Source organism: Heterocephalus glaber, unplaced genomic scaffold (assembly GCF_053883595.1).
Source record: "Heterocephalus glaber isolate CG9 unplaced genomic scaffold, H.glaber_assembly_v1.0 deba00000122, whole genome shotgun sequence".
Classification (NCBI taxonomy): domain Eukaryota; kingdom Metazoa; phylum Chordata; class Mammalia; order Rodentia; family Bathyergidae; genus Heterocephalus; species Heterocephalus glaber.
Genome location: NW_028258138.1, coordinates 83,216,401 through 83,234,584, shown reverse-complemented (window position 1 = coordinate 83,234,584; position 18,184 = coordinate 83,216,401). Strand labels below are relative to the sequence as shown.

General features: G+C 52.8%; 1 protein-coding gene and 1 pseudogene across 1 annotated transcript in view; both read left to right on the top strand.

The window, feature by feature from the left end:
• Positions 1 to 18,184, top strand: part of Gldn (gliomedin) — a 59,929-nt gene that overhangs the window by 28,423 nt on the left and 13,322 nt on the right. Inside the window, exons 2-4 of the mRNA XM_004835412.3 lie at positions 3,499 to 3,550; positions 11,297 to 11,314; positions 11,593 to 11,700. Coding sequence (XP_004835469.2) covers positions 3,499 to 3,550; positions 11,297 to 11,314; positions 11,593 to 11,700 — 178 coding nt within the window. The remainder of the gene's footprint in view (positions 1 to 3,498; positions 3,551 to 11,296; positions 11,315 to 11,592; positions 11,701 to 18,184) is intronic.
• LOC147830538 (serine/threonine-protein phosphatase 2A 55 kDa regulatory subunit B alpha isoform pseudogene) lies at positions 3,565 to 11,284 on the top strand (annotated as a pseudogene).

Below are 18,184 nucleotides of genomic sequence, written 5' to 3'. Positions count from 1 at the left end.
GAAATTTACTTGATTATTGTTTTACAGGCCCAGGGTGTCTACCCACTTGTATGCATTGGTGGCCAAACAGGAGTGTGACTGGACAACATGGGTGTGGTCTAATGCTGCCAGACTGAGGGGCACCCCACAAGCCCCGGATGCTCGAGTTCTTCTTGGCCTCTCTGTGTAGCCAGGAATAGGCAGGGCCCTTCTGAAATGAGAATCTTACGATCCATTCTCAGACAAGATAGAGAATTTACTTATGGCCAACTCCAAGACAGAAGGACAGGGAAAATTAGAGCAATATTTTTGGACTTTCTGGTCTGCTTTGAGGAAAAAGAGTTCTGTGACCAGTCTGAGGGGAGAGAAAATCTAGTTTCTGGGGCATTCACTGCAGGGAGAAAGGACAGGGACTAGGAGGCCAAGAGAAGTTCAGGGAAACCTTGCTCCCTGGGTGTTGTCAAGCTCCTCACAGTGGGACATGTCGCTGTCCACTGCTGCCCTGGTCTCACCTAGGAGATAAAATGGCAGGGGGAGGGACATTGTGTTTTTCTGGGGAGATGGCCACATCCTCAGCGACCCCGTGGCCAGGAGACACTAAGCCTGGGCTTTCTGGGTACATCCTCTACTTTATTCTCGAGGTGACAGTTCCCACAAAACATGTCTTCCGCGTGGAAGCAGCTGAGTCGAGAGGGACTTCCCACCACCACATTGAACCCTTTCTGTCCCGTGCCCCACGCTCTGGCCAGCACCACCAGGTTTTCATGTCAGAGACCAACGTCAGGGGCCACTGTCCATCCATCCAAGGCAGTCCTCCCCGTGGGGAGTGGGACTCACATGAGCAAGCTGCGGCCAGATACCAGTAAGTGCATGGTACTAAGGCGAAAAGTCAGGAGTGAGAGAGGGGTCGCCCGCTCCTGGAGCTGGGAGCAGGGAAAGCCTGACTTGAAGCCTAGGGGTGGCCCTCAGGGAAAACCCAGGGACCCACCAGGGCCCTCAATGACAGGGGAGGGCGGTGGAGTGGCCCTCTGAAGGGGCAGGGCTGCGTCCTGGATAGATCCTGCCCACACCCTCGGGACAGTGGCTTCACACCCTGAGTGAAGATTGTATCTCCTCAATTTGACAATCTAGTTTTGTGCCTTTCAATTTTGAATATTTTAGCTTCATCCAAATGAAATGTTTTTTGTTCTGGTTTTTTTGAGACATGGTCTCGCTATGTAACCCAGGCTGGCCTCCTCGTCACAGTCCTCCTGCTTCAGCCTCCTGAGTGCTACAATGATAGGCATGTGTCTTCATGCCTGACTTCATCCAAACAGGAAAACAATTTCTAGACTTTTCATGGCCACGTGTTTTCCTAACATATGTTTCACTTTGATGCAATCTTCTATATAGCCTGTCAGTTCGAAAGTATTTCTAAATGAAGATTAAAATAACTTCGTGATAAATATCTAAAATGATGGCATCTGAATGGAGCCCAAAGGTTAGGAAAAGAAATCTCCTTCAGTTTTTATCTGTTCCTGTCCCAGACCACAGTGATAAGTGTCAAAGAGAAAGCTGATTTTCCCTATTGATGCTTCTTCCTGCACATTAACCCTCCTGCCGTTCTCCCCTAGGCAACAAATGAAGCATTGTGAAATCTTTCCTAGTCCTCTCAATGGGCAATTAGACATTCTTTAAGATAATAAATTGTGTCCATATTGCACTGATTACGCTCATTTATGAAAATACTAAAAATGATGAATTAGATTTTTTCCTTTCTGGCTACAGTAAGATAATCATCAGAGCCATAACAGAGAGGACAGAGGCCCAGAATCCAGGTGCCTGGGGCTGAGCCTCGCTCTGCCTGGAGGCTGCATGGGGTCTCCCAGCCTCAGCTTTCTTGGCTGGGGGAGATCAGCGTAGGTGGGGGAGGGCACTGGGATGCTGCCTGGACGCTGGCGAGTTCAAGCTCTTCGCCCAGCGTGGGCCACACCATCCTCAGTACCCAGGGAGAACTGCTTCTGGGCCTCCTCAGGTACCAGAGCCTGAGATGCTTGGGTCTCTTGTATGAAAGCTGTCGTATTTGCATACAACCTATGTGCATCCTCCTGCACACTAAGTCAGCCTGAGGACTTGTGACACCTCACATGGTGTCAGTGCTGCGTTCCGCTGTCACACTGCCATGTTTAGAGGATGGTGGCAAGAAGAAACTGTGCACGTTGAGGACAGATGCCCTTTCTTTCTGCCTGCAGTTGATTGAATCTGTGCCTGTAGACCATGGGGTACAGAGGGACCTGTGTGTGTTTCTTATGTTACCCACCTTTAAACTCCTCACACACACATAAGTGTGTGGTACCTATGATACAGCTCACAGTAAGTTCCTAAAGAAGTCGACAACACCTGTTGGCTAACCCGACAGAGCAAGTACAGGACAACCTTTCCTATGGACCGCCTCGCCAACGGAATAAATTTAGATAAACACAAAATCGCTTTTCACCTCAACTCAGAACATGTTCTTCTAAAAAATAGTTTCATTTCATTTAAAGAGCAATCAGTGAAATTTTTTAATAAAATAAAGGACATAGCACACTTAGTCCTGCTGTCTTCCAACCTTGTCCTCCATTCCCCTCACTTGAAGATTTTTGGTTCTGTCTCCAAAAGTATTCCTGAAAGCCAAGACAAAGAGAGCATTTTAAAATCAGCAAGAGAAAAGGAAATAGAAGCATTTGTGTGTGCACCACTGTTTTACAGAAAAGAAATATGCTGCTCTGTGTTTTGGTTTTATCATTTATCTTATGCACTCTTTCAGACCTTAGATCTTAGAGATCAGCCCACAGAGGGAACAGGTCAAGCTTGGCTCCAGAGAGCCTTTCGGGGAGTGGGAACTGGCGTGGAGCTGATGGGATAAGCTGAGAGAAAACACAGTCACTTTCCCTCCATCAGAGCATGTTCTTCTAAAGAATAGTTTCATTTAAAGAGTAATCAGTGGGCATTTTGCAGGCTTTGAATAAAGGATCTAGTAAATCTTGTGGGCTCCCTTCCCGCCTTGCCCCATTTCCGTGACGGGTAGGTACCCACTGGTGAGCAGGCAGGGCCTACGGGGCAGGAGAATCACTGCTGTCATGGGTCTCTTTCCGCACGCCAGGGACCGAGCCACCTCAGCCCTTGTGGGAGGCGCTGTAGTGTTTGCATCCTCAGAAGAGGAAAGCAGAATGTCAAGACCTTAAACCCCTCAGCCGTGCCCACCCAGCCAGCAAGTGCTTGCTCCTGGCCACTGTGCCTGCTACCCCAACAATCAGGGCTATGATTCCCTCCCCATCCTCTGTGTTCTCAAAAGTTGACAGAAATCAAGGAGATTCTGCTGACAGTGGTGATAGATGAGCCCTTCTTTCAAACATCCTTAGCGGTTGTGAGGGTTCTTTTCGGTTTAACTGTCTCCTGCAGATTTTGCATGTTCTCCGGAAGGCACTAGGTGATCCTTGCAGTCACTCTCTGGACAGGGCGGGTGCAGGGCTGCTGCTGACCTCCTTCTCTCCACAGATCCGTGTGATGGTGGACCTGTGCAACAGCACCAAGGGCATCTGCCTCACAGGTAGGCTGGGGACCACCGCCCAGAGCCACTCCCAGAGCCAGCACCCGTGCAAGGCAGGACAGGGCGGCACTTGGAACGCTGGCCTTGTAAAAGCGCACATTGGTTAACTTCTACCAGATGTTTCTAATGGGCCAAGAACCAGTTGTAATATAATTATGAAAATAATAATATTTTCTGGTATTGCCATAGAAATAGAGCCATGGAAAATAACTGGGACTTGGGTAATTAGAAACTGGGGACACCATGAGCCAGGGCCAGAGGTGCTTTCCTTATGCCTGTTAGTTTTAGAGAAGAAAGACCTTGCCAAGTGTGGGGTTCTTTGACAGGAGAAGTAGTTCTGTCATCAGATAAAAGTGCTGCCCTGGGTCAGGCATATATGGCGGACAAGAAGTTCTGGAAGGAAACTCAGTAGCCAAGAGGTTCTCTTCATGGGGACTTTTCTGAGTGGAAGGTGCCATGTGCCAAGTGGGCCCTGTGCCTCCCTCCATGAACCTCCAATGCGTGGGGGAGGGAGACCGGCTGGCCAGAGGTGCACGGAGCCTCAGCAGGAGAATGGCTGGGGGAAGGTGTGCTTCTGAGAGGATTTTCTATCTCCGGTCACCTGAGGAGGGCCCTGTGGCCCTGCCTTCAGGAGGCGAGGACAGGGAAGACCCAGCCCCTGGAGCAGTCCCCATCACTGCCCCCAGGCCAAGGGAGACCAAGTAACAGGAATGGCTGTGCATCAGACTCCTGACCCTCCACCCCTGCACTCCAGAGAGCAGCAGCATTCTGGGGAAAGGAACAGTATACAGCCCCAGTATACAGCAGAAAAAGATAACCATGAGGCTTTGAAGCTGGCTGAAGCTGTTGCTGGGCTCACAGGTGAGTGGCCCTGGCTCCGGGAGGTCACATCACCACCTCACAGTGTGAGAAGCCTTGCTCACCTGTACCTGGTCGTCGGCAGTGTCCACCCTGCTTCCTCTCGTTACTGGTCAGGCCTGAGAAGCAGCAGTGGGTTTGCTGCAGGAGTAAACCTGGGCCGTGAGCCTGAGTGATGGAGGAGGTGAGCTTCTCTCGGAGCCTTACTCGAAAGCCCCACCTCACTCTCCTGCACTTACGGAGCCTCGGAGAGAAGAGCTGTAACCCTGCAGCCTCTCGGGAAATGCTAATCCAGTTACTCAGGGCACTTTGTGGCTCTCAGAGAGAATTAAACATCTTCAGAACAGCCAGATCCTTTGTTCTGAAACTCTTGTGGCTTAAGCACCTTCCTTCAGCTGTGAAGCCCCTTTTCCGAGCTCCAGCGGGTGGTAATGAGTGCTAGAGAAATGTTCAGAGGACGGAGAGACGAGCACAAAAGCTGCTGAGAGGCCCAGGAAAAACCTCTTCTTTCTGGTTTCCGCAGCGAGGGCCTGAGAGCCGGGCTGCATGGTGAATGCAGCTATGGAGACCACTTAGGCAGCGCAGTGGGAGGAGGGACGGCACGCACTCTGGGGCCGTGGAGCGCTCCAAATGCTTCTCAAAAGCCAGCATTCTCTCCATCCATGCCAGCTCGAAACTTGTCCTGCTTTCACACAGAAAGCTCTTCAATGAAAAACGCAGGTTGTGAAGCAAGAAGCTGCCTTGGGGTAGAACACCCTGCCTGAGAGAGTGAACAACAGAGCCCAGGACTGGACCAGGGGGGACTTTGGGAGCAGGCAGCAAGTGTTGTCCTAAGAGGATGCCAACAGCAGGGGCCTCCAGGCACAGCCTGGCCTTGGGTCCAGAGCAAGACCTGGCCTTACCCAGGTTCATGTACAAAGCAGGCACGTGTGGGCTGTGGGTGCAGCTCAGCAGCAGAGAGCCTGCTTAGTGAACACAGGGACCTGGGTCCAATCCCCACACCACATACACAACTGAGCAGGTGCCAGTTAGGGTGGGGCTAGGCCAGCTGTGAATCGGAGCCCTGTGGCCTTGTGCAGCCTGTGACTTGTCAGTGAATAGCAAGGGTGACTCCCTAGCTAGAGTGGTTGGGACCTTATTGGTGCAGTCTGTCAAGCAACAGATGGTATATGCTTTTTTGGATGCATCCTTTTACTCCTTGGACCACATTTCCTTGGGACCCAGAACTGTACCTTGGCAAGCAGTGGCCTCACCATGCAGACTTGGAAAATGTCAAGGCCATCATGTTGCTGAACTGCTTGTTGGGGCACAGACACCTCAAGTCCACAGTGCCCGTTCTCCTTGCAGCAGAGCGACCTGACCCTGGGGTGGCATCTGTCCTCACTCCCTCATCCCTGGCCCAGGTGAACATCCATGCTATATTCCCATGGCACTCAACATGGCCTCAGGCCACTCTTCTCTGGCATTCAGCCACTGCTTCCATGGGTTGGATTGGCACTTAAAACCTGCCTCCCATCCCTACTCCACTTTAAAAGAATCACATAGCCATAGCCCAAAGTTGCAAGGTACCCACTGAATGAGACTGAGCTGAAGCTGCATTTAATGGGGACATGTGAAGGGAGATTCCTTTCTCATCCTTGGCGAGGACTGCACCCATGGCTAGGGTGGGGCAGCTTCAGAGGGTGCTGTGTGGCCACAGAGGGCTCAGCCAGTGCAGCCTCGGTAACCAGAAGGACAGACTGTACTCAGACAGCTGGCAGATTTGCTTGTGTTCTCACCCAGCTGGACATCCTGAGCAACTCCAGCCATTGCTTCAGTGTTGGTGGTTCAGCCCAAGTCTGAGGCTGGGCCCTCTCAGGCCATCCCTTAAGGGAGCCAAGCAGCTGGCTCTCGGGAGGAAGGGTCCACACCGCCCTTGGCCTAGCGCCTGCCTGGCCCTGAAGCCATGGTCACCAGGAAGCTCCACCCCGGGATCACTACAGCAGGAGGAGAGGGAGAGAAGCAGGGCCCCTGGCCTCCGGGTGGCAGCTCAGCCTCGGGCGTGCATCTTCAGGAGCTCCTCTGAGCAGGTCTGGCCTCACCTTCAGACTCATTTGTGTTGCTTTGGTTTGGTTTTCTTGGGCTTCTCCCCTATGGTCCTGGCTGTGCTGAGCAGGTGCCTTGCCCCAGGAGACACCCATTCCAACCCTATCCCAGGGTAGAGGGGGCTTTGGAGGAAAATTAGAGATCCTCAGTGTGATTCTCCTCCCTCGGTGGAAGCTGGGGTGGTCACATCGCAGGTCACATTACAGGTGCCCCATCACAGACCTGCAGGGTCACCCTGCCTGGGACCCAGTCATAGGGACAGCGTCTGACCCTTCCTTATATCTCCTCAGTGCTTGCCCAGGTCTAGGATGCCTTGTATTTATCATCTCGGTTAGGATTCTGCCATGTGAGGAGCTGGAGGAGGGAATGATATTCAGTAGTGTTTTTCTCAGGTGAAAGGAGCAGTAGATGGTGATGTAGCAGAAGCAGATATAATTTCTACAGTAGAATTTTTTTTTTTTTTTTGGTCCCGGGGATCGAACTTGGGACCTTGTGCTTGCGAGGCAGGCAGCGGAACCACTGAGCTAAATCCCTGGCCCCTCTACAGTAGAATTTAATCATTCTGGAGAATTACTAGCAACAGGAGATAAAGGTGGTAGAGTTGTTATCTTGCAACAGGAGCAGCAGAACAAAATCCAGTCTCATAGCAGAGGAGAATATAATGTTTACAGAACCTTCCAGAGGCATGAACCAGAATTTGACTACTTGAAAAGTTTAGAAATAGAAGAAAAGATCAACAAAATTAGATGATTACCCCAGAAAAATGCTGCTCAGTTTTTATTGTCTACCAATGATAAAACAATAAAATTATGGAAAATCAGTAAAAGGGACAAAAGACCAGAAGGGTATAGCTTGAAAAAAGAGGGTGGAAGGTATAGAGATCCCATTACAGTCACTAACTACACTACGAGTGCCAGTCTTCAGGCTCATGGACCTAATGGTAGAGGCCAGTCCTCGAAGAATATTCGCCAATGCTCATTTGTACCACATCAGCTCCAGTTCTATCAATAGTGATTATGAAACTTACTTATCTGCAGATGATTTGTGGGTTAACCTTTGGCACCTGGAAATTACAGACAGGAGTTTTAATACTGTGGATATCAAACCTGTCAATATGAAAGAGCTCACAGAAGTGATCACACCCGCAGAATTCCATCCCAACAGCTGTAACACATTTGTGTACAGCAGCAGTAAAGGAACCATTCGGCTGTGACATGAGGGCATCTGTCCTCTGTGATAGGCATTCTAAACTGAAGAACCTGAAGACCCCAGTAACCTGTCTTTTTTTTCCAAAATCATCTCCTCTATTTCTGATGTAAAATTCAGCCACAGTGGTTGCTATATGATGACTAGAGATTATTTGTCAGTCAAAATTTGGGTTTTAAATGTGGAAAACAGGGCTGTGGAAACATACCAGGTGCATGAATACCTCAGAAGTAAACTTTGTTCACTGCAGGAAAATGACTGCATATCCAACAAATTTGAATGTCGTTGGAGTGGATCTGACAGTGTTGTCATGACTGGATCTTACAATAATTTCTTCAGAATGTTCGACAGGAACACAAAGCGAGATATAACCCTAGAAGCATCACAAGAAAACAATAAGCCTTGCACGGTTTTGAAGCCACACAAAGTCTGTGCAACGGCAAGTGAAAGAAAGATGAAATAAGTGTTGACAGCCTAGATTTCAACAAGAAAATCCTGCATGCAGCCTGGCACCCCAAGGAAAACATCATTGCTGTAGCTACTACAAACAATCTGTATATATTTCAAGACAAAGCGAATTAGGGTTGCCCTTCCTAGCAGAAGAGCCCACTTCCTGCTGAGTTGAGGTAGTTGGATCTAGCATTCGTACCTGTAAGAGAGAAGTCCATGCGGCACCCCTTCCAGTGTTTGACAGTGTGCCATTCGATAACACATGTTTACAGCTACATGGAGAAAGCTCTGTGATTTCCTCACTGTGTGCTCCGTGTCTGCTGGCCATTTAGGTAAGGGTAGGGCACTTTTAATTTAAAGACTTCTTGCACCATTTTGCCTAATGGACTAGACGGGACCGTGTCGACACAGATTTACTCCACCTTTTATGCCTTCCATTGTGATGACATCAAACACAGTGAATGCCTTCAGTCATGCTATGGGATTTGATTGTGTATCCGCATTACTATATCATTTGTGGGGTACAACCCTTCCCCTTTTTAAAATTAAATACAGCTCATTCTTAAAAAAAAAAAAAAAAAAAAAGATTCTGCCATATGCTAGTGTAGGAACCCACTTGCGCTTACCTGAGAAGCAACCTCGGGTGGCATGTCACCCGTTCCGATAATGATAGGGCAGTTTGTGGAGGCAGGCAAGGCCAGGCCTTGGTAGCATCCACCCAGCAGGCCTCGGTGATGTGCCGCAGCAAAGGCTCATGTGTCGTTCCGCAAAGCCAGCGATGTTTGGGTGGCTCTCCCACAAGTCCTGCTTCCTTTGGTGACCCGGGTCCAGGCTGCTGTCGGCTGTGGCCCTGTCGTCTCAACCCCAAGCACTAAGCTCGCCCCACAGGAAGACAAGGGAGCAATGGACGACAGTGCTCTTACAGGCCAGGACTGCAAGCATCTCCCCCACCAGGGACCCCTCACTCCACCCCGAATAGGATGGGCTGGATGTGACTACTTCTTAGGGGGGCCATGAGCACCTGCATCCTCGTCGTCTGCAGCCCTTGGTAAAAATGCAGGTTCCTGGGCCTCGAGGATCTCCAGAGGAGACCCAGATGCTGCACTTTAACAACCACTGCTGTGGGGGGCCCACACAGAAACTGTAACCAGGGTGACCATCCGGAGACCTTGGCCAGGGCCAGCAGGTCCTCAGTGCACACCTCCAGTGGCAGTGTCGCCTTGTCCCACCATGGCCATGGCCGCGGGGCTGTCCTGGACTCTGAAACCTACTGCATACACTCGGTCTGGCTTCCTCTGGTGAGCGCTACTACTGTCCAGCCGCCCTTCTGGCCTCTGTCGCCTGTCCGCCTCACTTCCTTTCCGGTGTGTGTGCGCCATCTGGCGGCAATGTTGTGTAGCCGCAGACTGCACTGACCAGAAGAGGCGAGGCCATTTTCACAAATCATCTGGCCGAAGTGGGACTGCGTGTATTGAGCAGATACCCTCAAACACCTGATTTCTCTGAGGCTCCCCATGTCCCTGGCCTCGGCCATCAGTGTTCCAGGCCCCGAGTACCCAAGAGGGCTCCTACCTAATCAGATATGGAGTCTTGCTCATTACACTGAAACACTGGAGCTCCTAGCTTTCCCTGTCATCACTTAGCCACAGTCCCACCCTTGATTTTAGCTACAAAGATCTGGACATTCTCTCTGTCTCTCTGTGTCTCTCTCCTCTCAGTCCATCGAGTTCTAATCCATTTCCAGCCACACTGATTTCCCAGCATCACCCCATCTTCTTCAGACCCTCGTGGAGCCCCCCACTTCTGTCCTATGCAGTCTCTTGGTCTGGATTCAGTACTACCCTGCCCACAGCCCTATTCGACCTCATCTCTACCCACTCTGGTTTGTCCAGTCCTCTTCTCCTGCCCCAAATCTGTCAAGTTCCTACCTGTGGACCCACAGCCCCTTCCGCGGTTCACCCAGGCCTCAGGGCAATAGCATAGGCCCATTGCTTCTTCAGGGCTGTGGGTCAAGACTCCCCTTCTCAGAAGCCTCTCAGACAGCTGTGTCCAAGCTCCCCCCAGGTTCCTCTGGGGTGACTTCATGGCTCCCCGTGTTGCAGTGAGGTTCCCACGGGTCCCCTTCCCTGTGCAGATGTGAGTCTGCAGACATGGACTGAGACTGATTGAGTTGGTGCACACAGTAAGAGCTTAGCAAATGCTGATTTCTGAATGGTCACAGCCGTGCGTTTGTGGAGAGACCTTTGCACCCGAATGTTGGTAATCATCACAGGTGGTCTGGAGAAATAAAAAGGAGTACAACTTCTGCCAACTTTCTGGCAGCTTCTCGTGTGACATCCTCACTGGCTTGTGTGCATGCTCAAGCCACAAATGTAGACTCCTCCACAAGAAGAGACTGTGAAAGCAAAATTGCTCAGTTGAGTAAAAGTTTCATCCAAACCCCTTAGGTCTTTGGGTAATTTCACACTAAAGAAGGCATTTGTTACCTGATCTGAGTCCTCAAGTTTTCTCAGACTACCTCATGCAACAAACCTGAGAGTCAGCAAACTCAATCTGCTCGTGACAGCCTCATCACCCTCGGAGCCCTGGAGGAGACCGGCTGGCTGGAAGCGAGGGCTGGGACTGCTGTCACAATGTGGCCCTCGCCCTGCAGTGAGGCACGATCACATGCAGGACGCCCAGGGCCACCTGCACGGCAGCTGATGCTCAGTCGGACTGACTGCTTTGGAGATGAGTGATGTGTGAAGCTAGCTCAGAAATGATTCTTGCTAGGCATGGTGGCGCACTCTAGAGGCTGAGGCAGAAGAATCACCTTGAATTCTGGGGCAGTGTGGGCTACATAGTGAGTTCAGGGCCAGCCTGGACTACATAGCGAGATTCTGTCTCTAAAAAAGAAAAAAAAAGAAAGAGAGAAAGAGAGAGAGAGAGAGAGAGAGAGAGAGAAAGGTTCCTTAACCCATTGACACTTAAGCAAAAGTGCTTTGATTGGCAAATGAGTGTTTGTTGAATTGTTCTTATGGGCACATATGATGAGCCCTAAATACAAGATGTGGGATGGGTTTCTAGGACATTTTAGGAGCAGAGTGATGGTGTGCTGTTTCCTTTCTTCCTCTGCAGTTTACCGGCTAAATTTCTTTTCTGTTGCAGGACCGCCTGGCCCCTCAGGTAGGTGCTGTGGCCTGTCTTCGCTCATGGGAAGATGGGTGGCCAGATCCCGGGCCCTCTGAGGGGAGCCAGGTGGGGAAGGGAAGAGGGGGCAGCTGGCTCCCCCCGCCCGTCCCTGTCACCCAGGTCCTGCCCTCCTGTTCCCCAGCTGTCCCTGCTTCAGATAGAGAAGGAAGGGCCACCGTGGGAGAGGAAGCTGCTCTCTCCTTGCCTACAGGGGCTGACATCGACGTCAGTGCAGGTTCTGTTCTAAGCCCTGTTTCCGTGTTTTGGCTCAGGACCTCCAGGACTCGGTGGGCTACCAGGACACAATGGATCCAACGGACAACCCGGCCCACAGGGCCCAAAAGGCGAAAAAGGAGTGAATGGAAAAAGAGGAAAAATGGGTATTGTGGCAACTTGTCTAATCAACTGCCTTGCTTCTCGGCTCCGTGGCTGCATCTGGGGTGGGCTCAGCTGCTGCACCTCCTGCCCCGGGCTGGATTACTCTTGCCTGGAAGCTTTTCCGTGCTAGGTGCCATCTTTTCTGTCCAAACTTATGTCAAACTGGACAGTCCGTCAGTGTCCCTGGGAATTGGTTCCCATTCTGCTCTGATGCAGAGGGAGGCAGACGGGGCAGGAGCCAGCAGGCTGAGGAGGGAGCACTGCGGGCTGTGCCAGCTGCAGGGTGGCACCCATGCTGTGCCCTGCCCTGCCGCCCCCGCCCCACGAGTCCTTGGGGGTGGAAACTCCCTGGACTGACGCCGGGCCTGTTCGTGGCCCTGCTCCGGGCTGCAGGATCCACCCGCGGGAGGGGGACAGCAGCGTCCGGGCATCTCGGACCCTGGCGCTCGGCTGGGGGTGTGGCTGGGGGACTTGAGCCGGTTGACCAGGGCGTTGCCAGCACCTAGCAAAGCCCTGAGGCCGCAGGATGCCAGGTGTGTCCGGAGGGCAGAGAGCCAGGCTGGTGCATCCTGGCAGAGGCTGGGCTAGGCTGGGGCGCCCATCCTGGGGTCCCTGGATGAGGCAGCAGGTTGCCCAAGGGCTGGCCCATGGAGGGAGAGGCCTCGAAGGCAGGGCAGGAGCGACCACTGAGAAGCTTGCAGGAAGGCCAGCTCCGGGGTGCTGCTGTGGGCCGGGAGGCTGATTTTAGGTGGAGCCCAGCTCACCTCATCTGTCCAATCCTGGGCTGCAGGGTGCGGCCCACCCAGAAGGCCCACCTGGAGGAAGGCTCACTGGTTCCTTCAGCAGCACAGCCGGCCTTCTGAGCACCCTTGCTGTTGCTCCCCTGATGGTTTAAGTGAGGCCCGGGGGAGAGGGAGAAGATTGCCAGGCGGCTCTGCCCTCAGCCACGCACCCACCCACCCATGTCCGGCCCAGGGCACAGCGTGGTCCAGGGCAGCCTGGGCTGCAGAGGCTGCGATTACAGGAGGGATTAAAGTGGTGAGGCCTGGTCTAATAGTTATAATCACAGATGCACAGCAGTGTAGAATGACCACAGTAGTCTGTCCCAGGAGGACCCCAGCGTGTGACCTGGGCACTCAGTGCTGAGCTGATGGGGACACGCCCGGGATGGGGTCCCGGCCAGGACGAGGCAAGGCCAGCAGAAAAGGAGTGGCTCCCCAAAGGCCTGGAGACAGACGGCCAGCTCAGCCAGGGGTGACAGAAAAGAAAAGGCCACTCCATTACAGAACCAGCCTTTGTAGGCAGGTGCTATTCTAGACGCTGAGACGCAGAAGTGGCCCTGGCTCTGTGGGACAAAGAAGACACCTGATTTCTGGCAGACAGTGAGGAAGGCCTGGAGCAGGAGAAGAGGTGGACAGCTCACTCTGGGCAGGCGGCAGCTGCCGGATGTGATTGCCCCGCCCACCATCACTCAGGGGCGGGCACACCTCTCCTCCCATGGGAGGTGGGAAACGGGATTATTAGGGAAAATGAAAGGTCCCAGGGACAGGAAATAGCTCTTCTGAAGATTCTGTTTTGAAGTATGGTGGCGCACACCGGTATTCCGAGCTACTTGGAAGGTTGAGACAGGGGGATCACAAGGTCAAGGCCAGCCTGTCTTAGCAAGCCTGTGTCTCAAAATAAAAAGAAAAAAGGTCTGAGGATGTAGCTCCATGATAGAGAGTTTGGTTCAATCCCCAGTACTTAAAAAGGAAAAAAAGCTACTGAGTGCATCGGGTGGGGCTCAGACGCAGGTGTCTCTGACTCCTGTCCCTGGTCCTAACCACAGGGCTGCTCAGCTTCCGGCCAAGGGCCTGGCCCCAGGTGTGAGTGAGGGGCTGTCGGAGAGGCCCCCGCACGGCACAGGGACTGTGAGGAAGGCTGACCATGCCTGGGGACGTTCGTGAGGGGAGGCACGCAGCCCCACCAGCAGCCTGCCTAGCAGATAGGACGGGGGCACTCTAGGAGACGTCCCCTGCTGGCCCAAGGCCTTGGGGGACCACTCCCCCATCTCGCCTGACCTCCTCGTGGGGTCACAGCTCTATCCCAGCTTCCCGTTTTAAATATTCCGCTATAGTGCTTGTCCTGACGGCAGGAACTGTCTCATCGATTCTGTTTTCGTCACTCCTATCAGCTAGCCCTGGCGGAGGCGCAATACATCACCGCTGAGTGGAGAACGAATAAGTGCACACAAGAATGAGTGAATGCATAAAGGAGACGAGTGGAACACAGCATCTGTCCCTGAGAGCTTGCAGGCAGGCTCAAAGAGCAGGCCTGTCAGCAACCGTGGATTCAGTGCGGCCGGCAGCACTGCCCAAGAGCGAGCCTGCACTCCCTGTGTGGAGAGGGACCCACGGGAGCCGGATTGGGCCGGGCCTGCAGAGAGAGCAGAGAACAAGGAAGCCAGGAGACAGAGGGCAGCAGGGAAACAAGCGGCCAGGTGGGGAGGGCCAGAGGCCGGGGCTCGAGGGCCGCACAGCCACCTTGTATGGTGGGAGCTGCAGCTGCGTGTGAGCAGGCGCAAGGCGGAGCCCCTGGGACTCCGGAGAGACCCGACTGAGGCAGCATCGGAGGGCCCAGCTTCCGCGGAGCAGTGCCGAGAACAGGGCGGAGCAGCGCAGAGGCACCTCAGCCCGGCGCCCTGCCCCGGCTGTTCTGTTCTGTTCTGTTCGCTAGCTGTTGCCCCCCGGCAGGTTTCTTGGTCGCTTTGTGGCGCAGATTCCTTGTTTGTAAAATGGAGGCGCTAACGGTGCCCGCCTCGGGTGCTGTTGGGAAGGTTAGATGAGCTAGTACGCAGGAAGCGGGAAGCGCTCAGAACAAGCCCCGACGGGGTAAATTCTGTTCTGGCGTAGGCTGTTGTTGTTGACTATAGCAACGGGGACGGAAAAGCTCGGTTTTACATCAGAAGGAAGTCTTCTCTTTCATTCTTTTGTTCAGTCATTGATTACTTTTTCATTTTGGCTTGTTCAACTTTTAAACTCTTCTATTAATATAATTTCAGCTGGATCTGCTGGTGCACACCCATAATCCCCACTACTCACGAAGCTGAGATCACAAGTTTGAGGCCAGCCTAGGCAATTTAGTCAGACTCTGTCTCAAAATACAATTTTTAAATAAGCTGGCACTGTAGCTCACTGGCAGAGCACTTGCCCTAGCATGCACAAGATGCTGGGTTCCAGCCGCAGTACTGCAAAAACAAATGTATGCATTTTTTTGTGGGGGGGGGGGTACCAGGGATCGAACTCGGGTCCTTGCACTTGCGCAGCAGGCGGCGAAACCACTGAGCTAAATCCCCAGCCCAAATGTATGCTTTTTAAGTGGACACATTCTAATTATACCTATTTGTGGGGCCCAGTGTGACATTTCAGTACATGTACACACGTGTGACGATCAAACCAGGGTACCTGGTGCATCCAGCAACTCAGACAATGGCATTTCTTTGTGCTAGGAACATCCAGATCAACTCTTATTAGCTGTGTTGACGTAGTCAACTGGTCGTGTGAGCCCCAGTTGTCATGTGTTGTACCCCTAGCTGGGTGTGCCCTGTGCCCGCTGACCCTCCTCTCTGCACGGCAGCCTTCCCATCTCCTCCCCAGGCTCTGTGGCTGCTCATCTGCTCTCTGCTTCTTTCGGGTCTTCCATGTCTAAGCGAGGACACAAGGTATTTGCCCTTCTGTGTCTGAGGATTGCACTTAACAGCATGTCCTGGCCAGAAGGAAACCAGTCAGACATGTTCTGTGTCCATTTGAAAATACACACGTGGATTAGAGAATTGGAATGGAAAGAGACCCCAACGTTGTCCACTGTGCGAGCAGCATCTTCTATGAAGTTTGACCATTAGGCGCCTCAAAATCAAGGATTTCTTTCTGTCTGGCTTTCATTTTCCCACTTAAGAGTTAATGCAGCAAGGTCCTCTCTAAAAATCAAATGCTCATTCTAAAAAAAAAAACGGGTAAACAGCCCCTCCTTCTTGACATCTTGGGACTGGGATTTGTGTGACATCCTCCAGTCCCCTTTCCCCCGCCTTAGCGACAGCTGGTGCTGCCAAAAATAAGCTGTGCTCCCTCAGCCCCTGCAGAGAGGATGACAGAGCGGACCCCAGCCCTGCGCTCTCACACAACCCTGGACTCTGACGCCAACGCCAGTGGAACTGTTTGTTTCCAGTGGGCAGCAGCAGAAAAAAATAGCAGAGCACCACTTCTTGCAGGAGTTAGGCGGGCAGAATCTGGGTTTCTGGGTGGGGAATGTGCCTACTCAAGCCAGCCAGGAGTCGAGGGACAGAGGTGCCCGGTCCCCATCTCGTGGTGTCATGGCATTGCCGTGGGGGCCATCTCTGACCTCCCGAGTTCGGGAATGTCGCACACTGGACCGATGGTGTGAATGGCAACGAGCTAGTGTTCTCTTTCAGACACTATGGCCATGGTGTTGATTTTATCGACAAAGAGGAGGGGACACTTGGCCAGATTCGATGGTCAGCGAGAGGGCGAAGATTGTTTTTCGTGTGTGAGAAACCCGAAAAGCAAATACAGAGCACGACGGAGGACAGCTAGTGGGGAGTATGAAGGATGTGTCCAAATGGGAACGAGAGCAAGGGAGGGGACAGTGAAAAGGGAGAGGGAAAAATGGAAACAAGCTTTTGTAAGTGAGGAGGAGAAGAACTGATAGGAGGGGAGGGGAGTGGGAACAAAGAATGAAGACATATTAGGAACAGGGCCAATTCCCTGTGATGGATGTGATCAGTATGTGTGACACATAGGCAATTAAAAGTGAAATTTAAACACGAGAGAGTGAAGGCAGACCGTGCGCCACGCTGCCCTCCTGTAGTGAAAGCTTGGAGATGACCATGGCCCCGCTGAGGGCCCTTAGACCCGCCCCCCTCCATAGACGGGGCCACGCCACAGGGGCTGCGCTGTGTCGTGGCATTGTCCTGTTTCACACATGGCCTTTTGGAGAAAGGAAATAAAAGAGCTCAGAGGTGGGCAGGAAAGAAAGGAAGAGGAAACTGAGCAATGCTGCCCAAGGGCTCTTTGTGCTGGAATAAATGCCTGAGAAAGAAAGCCCAGGAGCAACTGGCAGATTCGGTTTCTGAGCACAGCTAATGGACCCCAGTGAGAGCTGCAGAAGGGATGGGCACAGAGCGAGTGGGTGGGCTCTATGGCAACATCCTGGGCTTTGTCTCCGTCCCTCAGTGGGCCAGATTGCCTATTGAAATCCTCACAAAGGAGCTCCTTCTCATGCAGAGGCCTCCACTGACCCCTTCTCCCCTGTGGGAGCCACGTTCCAGCCAGATGTGCTAGTGACCTCAGTGGGATGGCCCCCAGCCACGGTCTCACGCTGTTGAGGGACACATTCTCCCCTGGACCCCCTCAGTGGTCAGTACTGCTGAGTCTTCCTGATGGCACTGGGTCCACAGGGAGCGAGCACTGGCAATGGGAGGGCCCTGTGTGCCCCACTCCTCCCTCGGGTGAGTTGTCACTCCCAGGCCTTCTGGTTCTCAGCACTAGCTGAACCTCACGGATTCCACTAGGATTTTTTTTAAGTGTTTGGCAATAACTGAGCAAATGTTTCTTTGTTCTCTGTACTTTCTACAGTGATAAATACCGTGAGGCTCTTGTGCACTACTGCCTTACTGGGATGGTCTGTGGACAATCCCGTGAACGTGCCAGACAGCAACCACTCGAGTACTTACCCTCTGAAGCACATGGCAGGCCCTCCAAGCTTAGGAAGTGCTGACTCCATGCCAGGCAGTGTCCAGCCCGTCCCATATCACACAGAGCCCATGGGGCTGGAGGAGGGTGACCCGCTCGGCGTCGTCCAGCATGGAGCCTCTTGAGAGACAGTACTGCCCCCAGCAGAGCTGGCAGGAAGGAGGGAGGACATTGTAAAAGCCAGCAGTGGCACCTGGAGATGGGGCACTGATCAGGTCTGTGGGATGGAAGAGGGGTAAAGCTGCAGTCACTTAGCCAGGGCCAGAAGAAGGAACATGGGAACTGGCAGGGTAGTCAGAGAGGGCAGAATCCTGACCCTCGGGGTTGTGGAAGTTGAGAGGAACTAAAGGCTCACTTGCGCTCACCCAGGCTTCGCGCTTCCTTTTCCCTGAAAGCTGCAGCTCTGAGCAGTGTCCCTGCTGGCCAACATCCTCAAAGGACTCTGATCAAAGTGGGCCAGTATCTGCAGATAGAGCAGTTGTCACTTGGTCATACCTAGCAAGCCCTGTGTAATACTGGGCAACCCCTTTCCCTCACTGGGCCTTAGGAGTACCTGTGTGCTGAGTCAAGAGTCACTGGGCTCCACGGAGGTCCCCCTAAAGAGGAGATGTGGACCTCACCTGGCCGGGTTCTTCACTGGTCATCACAGACAGGCATTTCACGGTGGGTCAGCGAGAGCCAAGGCAGATTCCTTAGGCAGAATCAGCGGACACTCCAGGGTGGGCTGTGGGGCCTGGAC